This window comes from Thermobia domestica, chromosome 2 (genome assembly GCF_964235325.1).
Source record: "Thermobia domestica chromosome 2, izTheDome1.hap1.1, whole genome shotgun sequence".
NCBI lineage: Eukaryota > Metazoa > Arthropoda > Insecta > Zygentoma > Lepismatidae > Thermobia > Thermobia domestica.
Genome location: NC_137455.1, coordinates 14,134,051 through 14,156,670, shown reverse-complemented (window position 1 = coordinate 14,156,670; position 22,620 = coordinate 14,134,051). Strand labels below are relative to the sequence as shown.

Below are 22,620 nucleotides of genomic sequence, written 5' to 3'. Positions count from 1 at the left end.
TATTATATTAAAGTCTATTTTATCATGTTCAGAAAGACATCCCCAGAACATGAATACATACTTTTTCTGTAATACATTTCTAAAGGTTTTCTAATGTGTTATTTTGATTTTATAGGTCATTTTTGATAATTTTAGGTCATCAAAATCAGAGCTCTGGTTATAAAATCGATGATCAGAAATAGAAATTATTTTAAATAATTCAGTTCTGGTTGATATAAGCCTATTTATCAGTTCAGAAATTAAGACGTCAAAAATTGTAATATCTTTCGACTTTCCGCAATGTTTTCTCACGGGGTGATTTGGTCCGTGGAGTGATAATTTTGGTCGCATCAGTAGTTTTGACCGCAAATTCTCGAACCAAAAAGGGAGTAAAAGACCATTGGAATTGGACAGAAATAAAGAAAAGTATAATTTGAATCTAACAGTCATGTAAGTTCGTATGTAATAATCTAAGCAAGAGCTGTTTCTCGCTAAAAATCAAAGTCGTGACGGTTAAAAAAAAAAAAAAAAAAAAAAAAAACATTTGAATTTAATAGATGTCTTAATTCATACTAATAACAAAATGCTATTAATAATGTGTTTTTCTCACTCCTACTCGTGTTATTGCATTTGAAATTATATTGCACTTGAAATTATCTTCAATATTATGACATGTATTGAACCTACTTTGAAAATTCAGGGTGGGCAATTCCCCACGCTATTGGAGACCGTAGGATCAGGGTATCAACGTAGCCGTCGTGATTCATTTAGTACATGAGTAATTTAGTACTAGGGAGGGCCTGGGCTCAAACCAGCCATCTTCCTTATAGGTTTATTCCTTAGTCCACCAGACAAATGCGGATTTTCAAAATAGACTCGGATCAACTCCTTTCTCACATGCGAGGATCTCGCTTCTATCCCTATCCGGGCGTTAGATCCAGAAGGCTTAAACACGGAAATACGAACACTTGATAATAGAGAACATCTTATCAACGGAGAACACGGAAATATCTTATCAAATAAGAAAATCATAATCATGCATTTTATACGTCAAAATATAAGTAAAACTTAGCGTTAAAAAAATATAGGAACAGTGTTTAAAAAAATATAGGAACACTAGAAAGTCATTGCTATAAAGGATTTGTGTTCTACCGATCAATTCGAAGGCTGGTACTTTGAGTTACCTGTAGTTTCTTTTCTTTAAAAAATAGTTCTGAATATTTGATAGCACAGTGTATTTATCAATCTGTAAAACCGTTTTTAATATTTCAATTAGTAACAACATAGTCACAAATGAGAAAAGAGGGTTCAAGCTGCTTACGCCCCTTATATCCGCCACTCCAGAGGGGCTGCAGTAGTGTTTTAAGTGAGCTAGAACGATGTTGCAGTAAGAAATATAGAACTGGAACGGCTTCCTGTAAATGTAAATTTTGGTCTGAAATTAGATTATTGTAGGAAATATATGGCGTCAAGCAGTAAGAACTAAGTGTTTTAAATATAGTTCTCCCATAATTTTTCAGAACTAAATGTGAGCCTTGTCGGGTGAACACCTTCGCGGACATACCACCAGAGAACTTCGTCCTTTCAGGGGGAGGGGGGTGTCATGGTGGCTCAGTGGTTGGTAGAGCGCTTACCTTCGATCCGTATCCAAGTATGTATGCGGTTGAAAACATCGTGTCCGTAGGTTTTCTCGAGGAACTCCCGTTTCCTCCCACATTCTTATTCCACCAATCCCATCGTTCTCTTGGCTTAAGGTTAGTGTAAAGGGATAAGCTTTGCCGATAGATGTCACTACAGTCTTCCTATCTCTCCCATGTATTTTTTATCTTTCACGAAAATTTACAATTTCTTTTATAAATTTCAACCTAGAGACTTCAAATTTTTAAAGAAGAAACTTCATAACCTATTAAAGGGAACAATCCGTGAGGATTTTTTATTTAGAATTTTCTTCATTGTTGAAACAGTTTCGTTGTTAAATATTTGGATATCCATTTAAACAATCAAGCCATTTCAACAAGGAGGAAAATTCTAAATAAAAAATCAGCACGGATTCTTGCCTTCGATAGATTATGAAGTTCCTTTTCTAAAAATCTGAAGTCTGTAAGTTGAAACTTGTAAGAGATATCGTGAATTTTCGTGAAAGATAAAAAAATACATGGGAGAGATACGAAGACTGTAGTGCCATCTATCGGCAAAACTTGTCCTTTTAAACCAACCTTAATCATCCGTCTCCTGTAACCTAAAGGGCTTAATAATCAATGGTGCATTAGACTGAAAGGTTTTGTTTTTCCGTCCTTTCAGTAATGTAGTGAGCATATTATTTTAAAATACATTCATGTTTTGATGTTCATTTTTGTCGCACAGAAAGGGAATACAGGTGTTTATAGTAATGATGACACGATGTCGTTCTCTGGTAATAAAACTGCTGTTAATAAATCCAAACTAAACACACTTTAAGTATAAAGCAGCGCTAGATGTATGTGACAGAATTGTCTTTAGTTCTACTCTAATCATCATATTCAGTTATACTATCTGAGACAGATATCAAGCAATATAATTTGTACAATTTCTGGTGCGTAGGTCTTCTGGTTCGATCCTTCTTCGCCCCAAGTAGATTTTGTAGTAAAGACTGTGTTGTGAAGATTTTCCGGGGTTCCCCGTTACCTCCCACTTTCTTCATCCCAACATTTTAATTATCACCATTACTGTTTCCGTCAGCTTTGAAGCATAAATTGGTCCCGGGTTCGATTTCCGGCGCGGCACGGTCGAAAAAGTGTAAAAGGTTTTTTCAGACCAGCCATCCTGAGTTAGGTTTTCCTTGTTCAGATCAGACAAATGCCGGGATGGTACCTAACACAATTCCTAGGTCGCTTCTTTCCTCCCTTTTCCTCGGATAGTGTAATCGCCAATGTTACGTAATTCTTCATACGTGACAGGCTAACATGGCGATAGATGCCGAAAGCCTAGAAAAATCTAATTCCTAATCCTATTCCGTAGAGCTGGCTGCATTATCTCAATGAATTATTTAGTCAAGAAAATGTGGAAGGAACCTTTACATTACCAGCCCCTGGGCCCTCGTGGCCTGTCCGGAAAATGGTGGTAGTGGAATGCCTTTATTTTAATACTAATAAGCAGAATAGCTTAGCAATACCAACAATTATTGGCCGGGGAGCACTTTGAACGAAGATTTAATTAGCAAGACGAAGAAAAGTGCAAAAGTATAATAATAATAATAATAATAATAGAAGTGAAAATAAAGTCTCCAAATAACAATTGATTTATCAAGTCTATTGCCTTCAATCATTGGTTGTCGAAGCTAAATAGAATTTTAACATTGTACTTGCAGTAGACAATAATGAAGAGGCTGGTAATTATGGTGTACTGCATTTCCCTCGGAACCCTCCTGTGCATGTTCTCCTCAACACCTTGTCACAATATCAATCTAGATAAATTTCAACAATCCGATTATTATTAATGAAATTCTTTTAATGAAATTCTTAGTGTTAGAATATTCAAACTATTACGGACGAAAATTCAAAACGAATTTCTTTCATTATTGCGCCAACGCATATTGTAAAACTCAAACTCATCATTCATTATGATTTTATTTCAAACAACAAGAGAAGATCGTGCATTTGTAGTAATTGAAGTCTTTCTTCACAGCATATGTAAAATGAAAATTCATTAAAATTTATACTAAAACGAAATGAAGGTATGCATAAAATAAGTTTTTCATTATTTTCTATTGTGTTAAAAATTTCCCCCATCGGGGACGGGTAGAAAACCTGCGACTAGGGCAGGTTACGATAAGGTCAAGTGTGCATGTTTCGTCTGATCGGCACTTTTTGTTTTTTTAACATATACATACACTGGCAACCTTGTGTGGTGACGGTCACTCCAGTGTCCCCGTATGAAGGCTACAATTTAAAGCAATGCTTTTCCTCGAGTAGACAAACACTGAGTTGCTCGAGACAGTTGCGCGAGAGCGGTCGGTGACGGCAAATGCAGTTGCCTCGTGTGAACGCAACAATTTAAAGCAATGCTTCACAAGCAGTTGTCACCGAGTTGCGTCACTCAGTGACTTCGTATGAATAAGCAGTTAGATTTATGAACAGCTTTTGTTGTATGGCGTCCCGGGTTCGATTTCTGGTGGGAGAACAATAAAATGTGATTGAGGTTTGGAATCCACCTTTAAACAGTAGATCCATATAGATTGTTTATGAATTTTGTTCGTTGAAATTTATCGTCGCTTTCCACTGCAGAAGCTATATGAGACGTGTACCTACAATTAAGGAAAAAAAGGTACGTCTAATGGTGTGGGTGGGTGCCTCCACAGCTTTAACTGATCAAGCATTTTGCTAGTTAGCGAAATTGCGTATAGTGTACTTTTCCAAGCATGTTATGAATGTAGAAAGCTTATGCTGACCTAAGCACCAATTTTGTAAATCTTCATTGTACATCGTTCAGCGACCAATTTGTTGTGTTCTTCAGTACTTCTGTAAGGAATTTTTACGTTGCTTTAATCACGTTATCAGATACATTCCTGCACTATAGAATAAATTATCAAAACTCTCATTTTTCTTGGGGGGCGCGGTGGCTCAGTGGTAGAGCGTTCACCTCTGGTGCTTGGGGTCCCGGGTTCGATCCCAGCCCCCACCAAGTGAACCTTGTGATGGACAAACACCGTGCTCGTGGGTTTTCTCGGAGTTCTCCCGTTTCCTCCCACTTCATTCCACCATTTCACTCATCTCTCATAATCACCGTCTCCTTTAGCCTAACCGGCATAAGCGTGGGACGTAAAACTCAAAGATTTCATTTCATTTTTCTCATTTTTCTTACTTTGAATTTGCTTCTTTGAAAGGAACACCCATTAAAAAAAGTTAATACGAAGATCAAGTCAGTGTTCTTTTTCAAGTAAAGAAGTAAATTTAAAGCAAGTAGGCTAATTAGCTTTGATAATACCGTGTTTACTCACGTAATAGTCGCCCTCGCATAATAGTCGCATCGTAAATTTGAAGTAAAAACTCACCAAAAAAATTCCCGCATAAAAGTCCCAGTCTGAGATTTTTGTCTTTGTAAACGAGACTTCGAAATTGCTTACCTTACGCGAGTCCGAGCAAAAAAAAAAAAAAAAAAAAACTTTTCTTGTTTACCGGCACGTAACATCGTGACCATCTGACAACAGAGATCAGGCAACCTACTTCCATCCTTCATTCTGCGCGCCCGCGTTCAATTATGACTCATCCCAGTACGGCACCTGTTTACAGCCACCTCGTCTGTTCTAGGCATTCCATCGTATTGCTTCGAGGGTTTCCAACACCTGGCTGTGATTTCAAAAATCACTTCTTGGCTGGCAGACAGCCTCCGGCGCCAAAGCGACACGAAGCACCTTCGTTGTTATGCGACTTTCAGTTCATTGACATTCATCATTACGGGAGTTGGAAGAGAGCAGTGTTGCCAGATTGGGCTACAAGCAGCGGATTGGGCGATTTTTATAAACTGCCTTCGCTAGCAAAATTTCAAATTGGGCGACACGCTACTTTAGGACTACTTTTAATTATCTGCAGGCTATAACTCTTAAGAATGCGACACTTTCCCATCTTCATATATAAAATCACAAATTATTAGTTTTATGTAATACAATCGAAGTTTTGTTTGCTGAGTATTCTATTCAGAGCGTATAATAGTTTTAATAAAACTGACTTGTTTGATACTAGTTCAGTTCTTATTTTAGTACTTTTTAATCTCCAGATCTGGCAACACTAGACTTTTGTTTGTTGAATTTGTGCTGTTGCAGGATCACTAACCGTGTTGATGTCTCAGTTAATGCATAGGCGTTATAGTTGTACGGAACTATGTAAACGTGGACTTCGCAGATTTAATTGAAGTAGTTTTGAAAAGGCATGACTCACCAGGGAACTGTACGAATGGGGCACTCGAGTTGCCGGACGAGGTGCATCACATGTGAAAGAGGATGTAAAAAGATGTCCATATGCAAAATTGTAGCGGCTGAGGGCAACATGGACGAGCGTGAGAGGCGGAAGAAGTGGGGCTACAGTGAGACTTAATAACACAGAAATATGCAGAATCACACGTTTCGCTCCCGAATGGTGAAAGAAATGCATGTCAAATGTATAGGAAGTGGAACATGAGAAGAGGTGCTATATTGGGGAGGATATGAGCATCATGGGCGCCATCTTGAAAGTAGCCATCTTGAATTTGAATTCAAAATGTTAAATGAAAAGTGGGGCATGTGGTATATCAATTAAGACTGAAATTTTACCAGAAATGCATTGGTGTGAATAATTTTATAGTTTCTTTATTGTAAGTTGAAAAATACGAACATGCAACAACGTCTGGAGGGAATATATGGACATAGGCAACATAACAAATGTTTCATTTGAGTCCTGTTAAAGTACAAGTCAATTGTCCAGCAAAGAATATATGACAAAAAGATATACTGTACGCGTATGCCAGTGATCGTGTGGAAAACCATATTATCTAAACCATTCGCAGAATGTAGTCACTGGATGCACCTCTATAAGAAGAGTACAGCATTATAATATCAGTCACTTATACCGACATTCTTTGTGTTGTCCAATGTTCAAACCCCTACGTGCCAAAATTCCATCATTGTAGGCTTGTAATGCAACAAACAATACATACGACTCAGAAACTGTCGTCAGTCTCAACATAATTACCTTTGGATTTTTTATTCTTAAGGTTTACGGGTATTTCATGGGTATGTGACATTTGTTTGCCCATCTCTGTGCTCTTTCTTACCTGCTCGTTTTTTCTAATTCACAACACAGTTACAATAGCAGTTTTCACACCAACGAATTTCTGGTAAAATTTCAGTCTTAATTGATATGCCACATGCCCCACTTTTCATTTAACATTTTGAATTCAAATTCAAGATGGCTACTTTCAAGATGGTGCCCATGATGTTCATATCCCCCACCATATAGCACCTCTTCTCATGTTCCACTTCCTATACATTTGACATGCATTTCTTTCACCATTCGGGAGCGAAACGTGTGATTCTGCATATTTCTGTGTTATTAAGTCCCACTGTAGCCCCACTTCTTCCGCCTCTCACGCTCGTCCATGTTGCCCTCAGCCGCTACAATTTTGCATATGGACATCTTTTTACATCCTCTTTCACATGTGATGCACCTCGTCCGGCAACTCGAGTGCCCCATTCGTACAGTTCCCTGGTCAGAGGATTTAGAGTTTGCTTTAAGCCAACGTTTTATTTATTTATTTATTTTGGAACACAAATTGCTTATTTCGTACAATGATAAGAAAACTTTACCTTTTCAAACAGAGGTCAATCATTTCACATTTATCAGGGCTTCCCAAAAATTAGTGCTTTTTTTTCTTATAACTTACTTTTCTGACTCATGACCTTTACAAAACTACTGATTTAATTGTGTTACTGTATTATCCATATTAACATATAAGTATGTGGAGTTACAATAACACTTCCAAAATTTTCGGATCCCAGGTAAAGAATTTAGCCAATGAATTAAAGTAGTGAGGAACATGAGTGAAAAAGTATACTATAAACATTGTAAAGTGTATGTAAATCCTACAAAAGTGATTTAAGCAAACGTGTCTCCTTGGAAATCAGAAAGATCGCCCATTATATACTTAGTATCAGCGTCTACCCGTTCATTCCACACTGCAGTTCTCCATTTCAGATGTAGTACGGAGTTTGCCGTAACACACCACCTCCAACAGTCTAAAACTGCTCTCGCCACTTGACCGTTGCCAACCCAGACATTTGAAGTATTTCCAACTCTAGATGTTTTTCTATTTAATCGATGTATATGATGAGTAAAACTGTATAGCTGCAAAATAATTCATTTTTATACTTGGGCTACAAATAGTTCAAATCCTCTACTTTTAAAGCACAAACTCGCGACTTTTTGATCTTCGGATCTGACAAAACTGGAAGAGAGCGTGGCCTAGCCATTACGTGTTCGAGTGCGACTTACGGATGCGGAAACTTCGGTTTTGGAAAATTCTTTCTTGTGTGTTTTTGCTTGGACAAAAATGGGAAAATTGAGAAACAACATAAGTTATACGACGGGTTATAAACTGAAGGTAATTGAATATGCAGAAGAGAATGGTAATAGAGCTGCAGAAAGAGAATGGGGTGTGAATGAAAAGTTGATCAGAGACTGGAGGAAAGCCAAACACCGGCTGCAAGACACTAGTGTGAGCAGGCGTGCATTCAGAGGACCAAAGTGTGGAATTTTCCCAGCGGTGGAACAGGAACTTCTTTCTTATGTGCGTGACGTTCGAAAAAATGGGTGTGCAATTTCATATGAAATGTTGCAAGTAAAGGCACGCAAAATTGCAAGAACGAACGATATTCCACACACACAATTCAGAGCAAGTCGAGGGTGGTTAACAAGATTTATGCGCCGCAATGGTCTGGCAACCCGACGAAGAAGATATCTTGTTTCGTCTCCCACGAATCGGTAAGTTACGAGTTTAATTTTTTAGAAGTTTTAACATTTTACCGTATGAAGGCTATATTTTATTTTTGATGTTGACACAATGCTGTATGTATCAACATTCGAAATAGTTTTAATCGTAGAGATAATTGAATTGCAGCTTTCCTCGCGTAATAGTCGCAGTTGGATTTTTGCATTAAAAATTGATACAAAAGTGCGACTATTAAGCGAATAAACACGGTAATTTATTCTAACAGTGCTGGAATGCTACAGGTAATGTGAGTTCAAACGTAAAGATCTCATTAACCCTTTCGAGACAGGATGGCCTTTAACCCTTTCTTAATCCCCTCCTGTGTGAACAGTAATTAAAATATCGGGATGATTTTTTCTGTGCTAAATATGTTTGCATCATAGTTTACCCTGATGGCATTTTTTTCTCTGAGTGTCGGATTTCCCTCTCAAATCTGAGCCCAGTCAAAAATTCAAAAATTTTCGAATTTCCGATTTTCTTTTTTTTTTAAGTTTTTTTCAGTATACCTTCCTTCGTTTTAGAGAGATCTACTTAGGCCTTGTCAGGTATATACCCCATATGAATATCTAATTCTTTTAAACCAACCCCCTCTTGTTTGCTACATTTCCGTCATGTTTGCTACATCGAGGCAAACGTACCAGTATCTGGGAACTTAGTCTTTGCCCTACATAACGCACCATAAAAAAGTTTCAATAAAATAATTAGGGGAAATACATTTGAGGTTTACAGTAGACCTTGTTCTCTAAATGGAAAGATAGTTGTGATTTTTTTTAGGTAGAATAATATTTTTTTTTAAATGACATGCTTAGTTTGATATAGCCATGGTATTATAAGTTAGTTTGAGCTTGTTTGTTTCCAACGACAGAAAATTTTAATTTCTGATTTTAGGTGAAAAATTCGGAAAATATCCCACTTGCACTATAATTTCCCTCTTTGGCCACATTAAAAAAAACGTACCAGCATTTGAAAGCCTCGTGTTTGGCCAACACGACGCACCATAGAAAGTTTTAATAGGACAATTAGGGAAGCTGCAGCACCTGCATACTGTTGATTTTTGTTTCTGAGGCGGAAAAAGTTTAAAAATTTCGTATATACGATGAGAGAGAATTTTTTTCTTCTTTGTATGGCAGCCAACGACTTCCCTTTTCACTTTGCGTTGTCGACACACCAAAGAATTTTTTGAGGTGACTTGAACCATGTTGCAACAGTGGGGCCAGCTCCAAGAAATCTTAAAATTCGGTTATTGAATTTTTTGTGAATTTCCACCTCTACATTTCCCTTCATAATTTCCCTTCCGTTAATCAAACTTACGCCATAAAATTGCCACATCCTTCTTCTAAAACACAAGGTCTTAACCATATAAATTGAGTAAATAGTCTTTGAGTTATAATTCATTAACTGAAAGTGTACGAAAACTCCAAAAATGGCCCTGTCTCAAAAAGGTTAAGTAGTAGTACCGAAGAAAGCGACTAACCGGTTTCTTGATGGTAAAAAGTTGATGGTAAAAATTAACGAAACGGATGCTTAGGTAACTATAAATTTTACGAATATTCGATATGCATCCTATGAAATTATTGATCAATTTCATATTATAAATGCTTTACCTTTAACTGAGAAAGTGACATGCTAAAAATATAATCCCAACGTATATGATTGTAAGGAGTTGAAAATAATAATTTAAACAAACATCAGTAAACAAATGTCTTAATGAGGTTTCCTTCGACCTGGAAAATCTGGAAAAGTCAGGAAATTCAGAAATCCTGAAAAAGGCAGGGAATTTTAAGTACGGATTTTAACTTCTCAAGATCCATTTATACTAATTTTGTAAAAGCAAGCACTTCTTATAAGAAATACCTGGAAATGACTATGACTGCTCTTGAAACTAGAGCCAATGGTTTAATATTTTCTTTCTATATTTAAAAAAAAATGTTTCAGAGCAGGGCTCTCACTGATATTATCCATAAAGTTATTAGCTTTTCGTGTTTCGGTTTTTGGAAGGCTTATTTTTTGCTTTACATGCATTACAATCTAGCGATAGTTTAAGGTGCTTGTAAACATGATTGTAGCGAGCAGAGCTTTAGCAGAATAAGTGTCTCAGAATGGATATCAACGTGAAGCCTGTTAGAATTCGAAAGTTGCACGTTTGTTCTTGTTTATTACAGTAGATCTAGTAGGGTAGGGTTCTAAAACACTGGTCTGCATCCCCGTTGAGTTGTAATGAAGAAAGAAAATAACCTGGCTACTAAGCCACTTTCACTCGCTAACGGTTGTTCGGCATTACTGTGTGAATTGAGTACTAAACTTTTGCCTTCTCCGGCTATTTGGAGCCCCTAAAAGTTATTCCCAAAGAAGTAAAAACATGGATAGGAATTCCGTATTTTGCACAATTATCGACAAAAATCCAAAACATCTGCTTCCAGTATCCTCTGAAAAGTTTAGAAAAACATCTTACCTGATTTAAATATATTTTGTTGATTAATTTATCATGCTCAATGCAAATGTGACTCCTCATATATGGGTCAAACGAACCGTAATATCAGTACTCGAATTAAAGAACATATTAGACAATCAAAAAAGTCTCAAGAAGAGAGCATGTCGTTATTAGCGCTTCACTTAAAACAACATAAACACAATATAAAGCAGGTTAATGTAATAGGTTCAGCAAAAACAAAGAAATAACGGGAGATTAAAGACTCATTCTTTATTCATAAGTGTAAACTGTCTTTAAATTTTGATTTTGGCAACATATAGAATCTGGTTACCTACCTTTGATTTATATTTTGGATCTAGCAATAGTGACGTAACATAGATATAGCGCTTCCTTCAATTCAGCTCATTCTTTTGCACTGTGCTCTGTTCGTGGTATTTTAGTATCCTTCATGTTTATTCATTCTGTGTTATGTATTCCTTTCTCTACACTTTTTTTCTCTCAACAATTATTATTCTTGTTACCACTAAAGAGGGAACTAGCTTACTCTTCCGAAACGTATGAAGAGTTTCTAGTTTTCTCATGGGAGGATTTATTGGTAAGTAACCAGTTCTTTGTTAACATCACGGTTTGTTTGATGATGCATCGTTTCAACGACACTTAGCGGTGTGTGTAGGAACCCTTCTCAGTAGTTTCCTCTTCAACAAACAGTTATATATTGTGCTATTCAGTCCTGTCGTAATATGGGCAGAATTAAAGTGCAAATCTGAGATGCAATCTTACCGTTTTCATTCGCTTTTCTAGTTGATAACAGATTTTGCATTCTCACAATATCACGCAGGAAAAACCTTTTTTTGGTGCTTCTAAATGAATTAATTTGAATTGGAACACGTAAGAAAGTATGAAATAATAAGTTTCACACATTATTAGCAAAACAATATGGCCAATCTTATAGAGATAATTTGTGAGGTGATTTCTACAGCTGCTGCTACTCTTAACCTAAAATCAATAAATAAAATATAAGAACGGAAAAACCTAAGTTTAAATTGAATGAAGATAATTTCGACAAGATCTGAAGCTGTCTTAATGATTTGAATTAAAAATTTAAGTTTCATCAAGTTTGAACTTGCATATTCACACTATCCATAAGTCCAGGCGCATGATAATGGAGCAATTAGTTATAGGATTATAAAGGAGTAAAATTTACGTGGGTTATATTCTGTGAATGCAAGGTTTCACAGTTGATAAATAAGTTTTGTGTTTCATTTATTTGGTTTTCGTAATATTTTTTAGGTATGTGTAAGTGCTAGAGTATTTGTTGGCCAGCATACTATATTTTATTTAATGTTAGTTATGGACCAAGAAATATGAGATTAGCGTATTCATTGTTTTTCGTACTCGGAGCAACCGAACGAGAGTAGAAATCTCTCTCGAAATGATCTCGTCGGGATGAACACATTGGTACTGTAAATTTAACCTTTTAGTCAAGAAAGTGTAAGTTAGGAATTTTCTCCTGCGAAATGAAGGACATCTTTAATGCTCTACAAAACACTCATTATTATTCTTCAATGCACTTTTCTTTGTTTATCCTTCTCTTCTAAGCTTTCCAAAAGAATTATGTATTGCATATGCCTGATTTCACAACCAAAATATCACACTTTTATCGTATCAATTAGGAACGATTGATAACTGTTCAAGCCCAAGAGGAAGGGCAAAACTTTCGTAACTTTGTCAACTTTTTAATGTCCTAAAGCAATTATTTCATAATTGAAGACAATTGAGTATTAGTAATGCAAAGAGTGAAAAAGTGACTGACTGGACCGGGACCCGAACCTGGGACCAACCGTGCAGATGTGTTAACCACTACGCCACCCAGTCCACTTCCCAGAACACCCACCTATTCTCTCACTATCGAGGCCAGTGCTCTCATCTAAGACCACATGAGTTGTACCAGAGACCTCTACTGTGATTGGACAACCTTTATAACGGTCTCGGCCCAGTCAGTCACTTTATTACTCTGCGTTAGAATTCGCACCTATAAAGGATTTGATGAAAATCGGTTGTTTCTTCCTTTCGTTAGTATATTATATAATATGAATATTATGACGCCAAGCTACGATTTCACGAAGAATTATAAATTTGTTTGGCAAATTGAAAGTGGACAATCTCTTGCTCAAAACTACATCATTGAATGTAGGTATACTTTGACTTTAAGGTGAATCTTTTCCGGAAGCCTTCACTTCTGTACAACAAAATGCTACACATTCTAACTATTCTATTATGAAATAAAGTTGTTTCAGCTACAACATACTATAAAATGTTTCGTTTGGTTATGTTCTGATATCCAAAAATGCAATAATTAAAAGGGAAAACTTCATGAATTTTAAGATTAGCACGCAAGATAACGCTTGCTGTGAGATCTTGCTAGCCTGTACTCAATTTTGTGAAAATTTTATTATATATAAAGTACTGATATTGTTCGATATCCTTACGAAGTACTGATATTGTTCTACCGTCTTTGAAGTTATGTTTCACATTTTATTCAAATATTAACCCATGTTTAAAGAAATAGTTTTTTAGGTTGAAACGCGTAAAACGCCATACTGCTTCGTTGAGAAAATTCTGTGTATACTGTGACAGTCACAATAGGAAACTTCCTTGTTGGTAGCCTTTCAAGTCGAGAAACGAAACTTAGCTGAAAATTGAGATAAAACTATTGTACCAGCTGAAATTTCGGTTCTTCGGACTGGCAGAATAGATTTGTGGAAAGTATTTGAATATCTTGCTTCCGTAGGATACGCATGGGGTATGAATTTGAACTTAAACAGAATTGGGTATGTCACTATTCAATCTCAGCGACTCCCAAAATTATGGATTGAATACCAATATGTCATTTTCGATTGTTTTTGTATATCACTTCTTTCCCGTTCTCACCTCCTTGTCGATGGGGTTGAATTTGAACTTAAACGACAACGGGAGTCACTATTCATCTCAGCGACTCCGAAAACTATTGATCGGACACTAATATCGATCATTTTTTGACTATTTTCCTATGCACCTCCTTAACCCCATGCCGATGGGAAATGAATTTGGACTTCGACATGGGAAGTGTTACTATTCATCTTAACGATACCGAAAACTGGATTGGACACTAATGTTGTATTCTATTATTTTCGATTATTTTTACATTCATCACCCTCAACCTCGTCTTGCCAAGCAGAAAATGTGCTAAAGTTAGGGCAGAGTTCACTGAGGTATCAAAAATCATCAATATTAGTGCAGTGGTCTAGAAGAAAGCGAACAAACGTCCTTTTCTTATTTCTTATTTAAATAGATAAGAATGCGAGAATGGGCAAACGAAAGGAAACGTATAAACGAAAGAAGAATCCAACGCAAAATAAGAGAGCTAAAAGCCAAAGGATGCGAAGACTAATGGAGAATAGTTCGAAACAGCAGCTTAGCATATTCTGGTAAGTTTATATATAAAATATGATACCAGGTAATAATTAGCCACATACAGAAATGTTGAACGGACAATACAGAGAGCTCAGAATGTACATTCTGGGAGTTAATCAAAGATTGAGAAACTGCAGAAGTACAGTATGTTATAAACATCAGATTGAGAAATTGCAGAAGTACAGTATGTTATAAACATCAGATTAGAGTGACTTTGTTGCGTATACAGATGAATTCAAGGGCTTGGAACTGGTTTATATTGCATTACTTCACTTGTACAATACGAATTTTTCTCAGGTAGAATCTGATTTTTAAAAAGTGACAACTTGAAACAGCAAAATTGATTTGTGTAGAGTATTGCTAGGATATTGGCTCTTAATACTGTATTTGCAGCTTCACTATCTACCAAAGAATGAAAATCAGTTTACCACAATCGTAAGGATTGGAAAACTACTTCATGGAGTAAAAGATTGCTCTGTAGATATATACCTAGTATATTATAGATATTTCATCATTTTTCTATCCATCATGACTCTGGAACGTAGCTAAATAATATTTTCTGACCAGAGTAACAACATTCATTTATTAATACTAAGAAATTGTTAGTTTCAACAACTTAACGTTCTGAGGAAGATAACATTTTGAAATTGTAACACGTTATTTTAGTTTTAATAAACGAGTGTTATTACTAGAGCCTGGATTTCCAGACACAAACCAACCCCGAGATATACATGCAAATATGCACGAAAAATATAAAAATATGCACTAAAATATGTATTAAAATTTTAACATTTGCACTAAAATATATATACTAAGAAAATAACATTTCAGATTCTTTCAATATCTTAATGACTGTTGGAATGAACCTTGAATGTCTTCCTTAGGTTTTCTTCTCTAAGCACTCTGCGTTTATCAGTAAGAAAATTTTGTAGATGGAAAAGTTCCTTTGTACATCAGCAGAAGTCACTGGTGCATGTGAAAAACACCGAATGCGAGAGCAACCGAGAGTGAATTTACCTAGGATTGTGAGCAACAAACAACACCATTTTTCCAAAGAACAAATTTTATTCTAGATCTGAATTTACAAAGTGATTCAGTTCACTTTAAATATAACCTACTTTCTTGTGATATACTCTGAAATATGCTAGTATGCAGCGACATAATTCGGAAATATACAGTAGGCTGCAAAGTTTGCGAAATGTGCATGTATATCGAAATTCACTGAAAATATGCACTTATATGCGCTAACATATGCGTCTCAAACGAATTCTTACAAGTCTGTGGGAAATTGGAAAATAATTTCCATACGTTCGTGCATATTAATATAAACATGCATTTTGCATGTAAATCCGGGCTGTAGTTATTACTCTGGTCAGAAAGTATTAGTTATTTACTCGTAATATCGTTGAACAACAGACAGAATACTCTTGCAAACTTTGAACTCTGTTTCAGCCATTTCAACCGTCTTACCCTGTAAGTTGTTCTCTTTCAGTTTATAATCATTTCAGTTTGACGGTACAGTAAATCTCACTTTCGTCTTGCTGTTTTTTAAAATACCATACTAAATTTAGTAATGATCGCTTTTTTATTATTTAATATAAACAGGAATTTATATTGATATTTTATACAATGTGTAAGTGGATAAATGTTTCAGTGCATGGTGGAAGAAATTGCAATTCTCGGAAAACTATTATAGAATTAGTCTTATTTTATTGATTTATATGATTTGTGTGTGTCACAAAGGACAAATGAGATTTTCCGAGAATTTCAGTTACCAATAATAACACGAGGACAAGGAATAAAAGTTTTCATTATAGTTTACTATTCGGTATATAAATTTGATTCGAAAGGTGTATATTAAAACCAGAATAAAAATACATTGAAATTATCAGTATTTATCAATTTACCACAAATATTGAAGTTAACCACATTAAAAAATATTTTAACATTCCATGATTGTACACTCAGGCTAAAGGAGACGGCGATGATTAGGCGGATGATAATGGTGGAATGATAGAAAGGAGAGAACGCAGAGAAAACCCACGCACACGCTGTTTGTCGACCACAAATTTTATTGAGCGTAGGCTAGGATTGAACCAATGACTCTCGCGCACCAGAGGTGGTGGATTAAAATTAAAAAAAGTGTGTAATTTATTCCTCCTCGGAAGTCCATGCTTAGCAGGAAGAGTAGCTGACCGTGACAATATACCTGAGTCGAGCAGTTACTGGTTGGAAGCGATATTTAATGAGTGATTCTGAGAACTCAAAATTTCCTCTTATTAGTCTTTCAAAGCTAGGTTTACAATTAGGTGATAAGGAAAAGCCAAAAAATGAGCTTTAGTTTTATAGTTCCATTATTATCAATACATTGTTCGCACTTGAAGCGTTTTGTAGTCAAAATTTCAGAAAGAAATAAAAGTTGAGGACTACTTTTGTGGTATCAGAGTGGAGTGCAAATGTTAAATAAGTGACGGATTCAATACAAATAATTCAGGGTAAAATGTTTGGTTCAGCAGAAATCTACTTTTTTTAATTTTGTACCATGTGTTTACAAGCAAAAATTTCACTGAAATAAAGCATTGTTTTTACTACTTTGTCTGAACAATCCATATCTGTGCCTAATAGAGCCCCACGCTGGGCGCCACTTTGTAAACAGGTTATGATGAGGCTAGCTTTAAGAACGTTGAAATTTAATATCGTGCTCAGTTGGTTTTATATTAATACTATTCCACTCGGAACAGGTGAAAATACTGTTGTAGCTAAATTCTCAGATGTTGGGTACAACCTAGACTTTGACGCCAGTGCTGGGATGTCCTCTTTCAGTCTTTCCCTTACCATACATAAACCCGTCTCAGGAGTGTGAATTTGTCTTCCTCTTACAAGTGAAAAACCTGGACCTTCGCCTTTGAGGTCTGCAAAATTAACAACGTCCTCACAAACCTCAGCGTGTTTAGTTTAACCGTGGATCACGCGCGTGGCGTCTGACATGCGCCATACGTTCATTTGTGAAGTCTCTTTCATTTAGGCGCGCGTGGGTTCAGGGTTAAAGCTCACACTTCCCCACAACCTGTTTATACTAAATATATAAATAAAGAAACTCTTGATCATAAAAACTCGATTTTAATTGAGTGTCGATTTGTGACTCGAATTCCCGTTAGCATATCGAACTGTGTGTCGTGAGGCTTAGATGACAAAACTGTGTAATAACTAAGACCGTCTCAAAAATATTGGTTAGTTTATAATAAAAAAATGAAATAAAATATTTACACTTTCGTACTTATTTTCTTTTTCTCCCTTTATTTCGGTATTTTTATTGAGGACCGTTGATTTGTATCCCCTACGGTAATTGGTTACGTGCTAAGTGGTATTTTGTGTTTACTAGAAAATTACGTAGAGAAATTTTAGTATTATTGTTAAAAGTGGGGACGAGACTTAACATCCTCAGTGAAACAATTACTTGATAATGGTCATTCATTTGATTTTCGTAAGAGGAGATAATTATATCGCTGTCACAGCATACGATAGGTAATATTTACGGACAAAGATACCCATTTTAAAAGTCACGTTCATTTAAAACATTTATTTTAATAGATCAGTTGAGCTCTCACTGTTCTCCAATTTTCGTTCTTTATTTGATTTTGTTTCCTTAAAAAATCAAAGATAGCATATATCGTACGCGATCGCTGGAACTCGTTCGATCTTGACCGAATTTAGGATGGTAATAGAGTATATGTTGTTCGTGTTCGATGCAACCCATTCGATCTTGCTTGATCGAATTTCGGATGGTGATAGACCTTCACGAGTATGAAATATTGTGATGTGCTGATCTTTGATTCCTGAAATATTCGCCATCAAAATGAATAAGTTCAATCCCCAAATTTAATGGCCAATAATAATAACTGTAGAATCAAATATATGCACATCATTAAAATTATGTAAGCTCATGAGAGGATGATTCAAATTAACAAAAAAATGGTTACTTATCAATATATCCTCCTGTGGGGAAAAAACTAGATATTCTCCAGACGTATCGGAACAAGGTAGTTTTGTCATCAGTGGTAAGGTAACAGGGATAAAAATGGATGAGAGAAATATAGTATGGGAAAAATAATACATACCACCAAATAAATATAACGTGAGAGATGCATAGGTAGCCATGGATTCTGGCAATATAGATAAAACGATTCTACCAAGGATCTTATAAAATAGAGGATCTGCCCTTACAACAAAACCTTAAAGCCATACGTCACAGTGTCACCACGCCTACTCTGCCCACTCCGCCCAATAGGATTGCAATGTTTTGAGCCAACAATCATGGCGGAAACGAAAGCAGCCACTCAGACGATGGCGGAAACGAGAGTAACCAATCAGACGTGCCGAAGCTCGATTGTTTTTTTTTTTTTTTTTTTTTTTTGCTTCATTCATATAATAGCATGAAGATACATATGGTCAGATCCTCTATTTTATAAAATCCTTGAATTCTACTTACCTTTGACATATATCTTGGATCTGGCAACAGTGACGTAGCATAGACATCGCGCTTCTTTCAACGCAGCCCGTCTTTGTTTCGTCCACCGTGCTCTACACTATAGAGAAATGTGAATACTTTGAATATAAATGTATTCATAATTGATTTTGTTCGTATTTGTGGACAATTATGAATGATTAGATTCCTCCCTAAAGGTTTAGTAACAGCGCACTGCGAGCTTATTGGCTGATGCCACACGCCAATTCGGGTAGCACGGACTATAATACTTGATTACTGAATTTGTAATGAACGGAATTGTATGATCCAAGTTGTACAGTCGCAGCAAAAAAACCTGCAACATGAGCATGTAAGTTTATTGTGAAACTACGCTTAACAGTTCAGGGAATCACCGTAACGTCTAAGTGGCACGAATTACGCCAGGAGAAACCTCGGCGTCCTCCCCTGCACATTTATTTTGGAGCAAAAGACTTCATCGTTTCACAATAAACTTACATGCTCATGTTGCAGGTTTTTTGCTGCGGACTGTACAATGAACATTATTTACTTTACTATAAATATATATAATAAGGATTTTTTAAATTGATATTCTATAGAAATATACGGGATCCGTTAAGAAAAAAATGTGTACACACTTTAACGGAAGAAAAGTGTGTTGTATATTAATGCTGAAAATTATACATCATAATAGTAATTAAAACTCCCTGGAATAATTCTCCTTTTTCATTTGTTTTTCAGTTTATATTTTCAAGTGCTTCCATCGTCGGGGCTTAGGTTTCAGACTTTCTTCTATGCAGGTCTTTACATCAAGTGGGTATAGTGCAGCCCACTTATAACGAACCAGTGGCGGGTCGTGGTATCAATGAAACGTGATACTAATATATAATGGTGTACTTACCTACTAAAGTCGAAAGTTAATCCATTCTTCGATTCGTTATGTTGCATCTGCCATATTGATCAAACTTTTTTTTTTCTATCGAGAGCATGGCAAGGGCAGTTAACCTTTCTTGATCCATGGAATTCCTCACAATGTCTTAATTCTTTTTAGAGATGAAAAACATCTCTCAGGCTCTGCTGTGGACATTATGGTTACTATTATTTGCAAAAGGGTTGTTCGAAGTCCTTGCTTATCTAACATTGGGTAGCTTTCAGCCGCAATGTCCAGAATGTGTTCTGGGAATTTCTTGGAAAAATTACTAAAATTTGCAGAATCTAGAAATTTGGCGGCATCCAAATGGCTTTTGGCTATCGAACAAAATTGCATTGCGCTACATGTACGAATTTTCACCCCAGCGCTTTAAAATTGGAATGCAATAAACATATCTCCTCCACTCTTCTAAGCGATTTATTAAACTTCTAAAACATTCACAAAGACAAATTGATTCGTGAACAGATAAACAAAACCGGAGGGTACGCTAAATTGCAATAAATAGATATCATATAAGAACAAAATCTTGGATAGCGTAGCTACATAATTCTGAGATTGGCCAAAACTATTTGTGTATGCGTGAATGTTCTCTCAGCAAGCAGAAAAAGAAACCAAAAAAGAGGAATACTTGGCGCTTGCGCAAAATGTCTTCAGGCTCAACCTAGCTCCGCACGGTGGAAGCTATTCTGAGCGGGAGAGAAAGAAAAAGAAAGAAAGAAGGAAGGAAAACGGACAAGGCATATTGAGATCTTTGCTCCATGCTAGAGAGAGATATATTTGTTGAGTAGGCTTGCTCCATTCAGTAAAGCTTGCTCGGTTCGTTAGTACAACTTTCACACTGTGGAAGGCGTTGATAATCCCGCTCCATGCTCGAAAAATATATATATATATATATCGTTATCGAAAAGTTCTGTATTTTGTTAAAGAAAAATTTAAACAAATGAATGGATGAATTTTTTTTAAATTAAAATTAATCTTACACAAATACAGGAAGCGTGCTGTAGCCCGGTAGCTCTAATCAGAAACCGCTGTTACGAACATAAATGTAATCCCCATTACACTGCCTATATAAAAGATGAAAGAAATGATCGTATATTACGAACAATATTTTTCGTAAAGACCGCTTATAGCGAAGTGTTCAGAACGGGAGTTTCATGTTCTCTTTTCCTCTGCTCGTGGGTAACGCAAGTACCGCAAAACTGGTTTTCATAGCTGTTGTCACTGTTCAAGCCAAGTCTCACTCCTCCCACTCGTATGACAGCAGAAATTGCCCGCGGCAACGCGCGTTCACCAGAGTTCAAGATCGAGGTTAAAAATAAATCTGTTTTCACCGGAGCTCATTGTGTTAGATACGGAGAGAAAATGATGTAAGTTTATCGGTAGCTGTAAGGTAGGAACACGCCGCAAGTTGATTTTTTAAAACTCATGTTTGTGCATCGCTAGATTGAAAGATGACAAACCAAAGGAAAGCTATATCTCTTCAGACAAAAGTGAAAATTATAGACGAAGTTGAAGAGGGAAAACGGAAGAAAAATGAGATAGCTAAAAAATATGAAATCCCGCCGACCACGCTCTCAACGATTTTAAAAAACAAAGTGAAAATAAAGAAAAAGTTAAATGAAAACTGTTCGGCGGTGAATAGGAAGAAAATGCGTGGTGCTCTGTATAGTGACGTTGAAGATGCCCTTTTTAAATGGTTTTGCAATGTAAGAGCGAAAAATATTCCAGTCAGTGGGCCAATGCTCAAAGAAAAAGCAACGACGTTTGCAGCCCTTCTGGGTCACGGTCGTTTTGAGCCTGGCAATGGTTGGCTACAGCGGTTCAAAGATAGACACAACATTGTACTGAAGAGAGTTTGTGTTCTGAATGCTTCAGTGAGACACGGTTCAGAAGAAAATTACAGACTACTTCAAGCGTGCGTGAACAGGTAAGAACTGTAGTATGTACGATAGGCTATATAACAGCCCAATTAATAAGATTATTTTCAAGTGTAATGCTGTACTGCTGTATATTATCTTTAAACGTATCTGCTTGTCATCTAATCCTTTGTTTTCTTTTCCATAATGCAGAAAAATACATTGTTTATAGCGAAGTTCGGTTATAAAGAACCCGTTGTGTTGATCCCTTGAAATTCGTTATAAGTGGGCTGCACTGTATATATATTGCACTAATGCCTAAATCAAACCTGACTATATTTTTTGGAATCTAGTTCTGTAGTCTTGAAAGGAACATATTTGAACGCTTGTTAAATAAGGACAAGAAGTCTGCTTTTGAAGACTGAAAAAGGAAACTTCGAAAAGGACTGGGATGCCATAATTTCCAACTACATTAATAAAAGCAAAATTTATGACTGTAAGTACTTGATTATACATTCTTTAAGCCATACAGAAAGTTAAGGGTTGAATTTGTTGACAACATTGTAGCCTACATACAAACTTACTTCGTGCCGAAAGACATATGCAAAGTAGAGGACTACAGGACTAGATTCCCCCAAGAATATAGAATTAGGTTTGATTTAGGTTTTAGTGCATAAATAAAATTATATTATATTGAAAAAAAGTGTATGTATACACCACTGTTTAAAAAAAAAAGTGAAAACCTGCATGAAAGAAAGTCTTAAGTCTGAGCCCAACGAAGAGCATCTACAGTAAGTACTTGAAATATAGACAAAAAAGTACAAGAAAAAGAAATATTCAGTTTAGTTTTTATTTATTATTATTATTATTATTATTATTATTATTATGTGTACTATATGCTCAATAACAAAGTATACAAGTAAAGCACAATGCAAGTTTCCTACATCTGTATAGTTACTTAAGGTATGCTCAAAGTGGTTGCCAGGCGTAC

General features: G+C 36.1%; 1 protein-coding gene across 41 annotated transcripts in view; it reads left to right on the top strand.

Annotated features, from left to right (window-relative positions):
• The window catches only part of LOC145670271 (uncharacterized), a 312,108-nt gene that overhangs the window by 249,867 nt on the left and 39,621 nt on the right, over positions 1–22,620 (top strand). For 5 of the 41 annotated variants that reach the window (XM_081738865.1, XM_081738847.1, XM_081738916.1 and 2 more), the window contains one exon: positions 14,238–14,373. The exons of 31 other annotated variants lie outside the window; for them this stretch is intronic. In XM_081738865.1, the coding sequence (XP_081594991.1) occupies positions 14,238–14,373 (136 nt within the window). Of the gene's footprint in view, positions 1–7,893; positions 8,469–14,237; positions 14,374–19,877; positions 21,701–22,620 lie in introns of those variants that run through there. 5 more of the 41 variants (XM_081738743.1, XM_081738733.1, XM_081738804.1 and 2 more) reach the window with 4 other exon arrangements.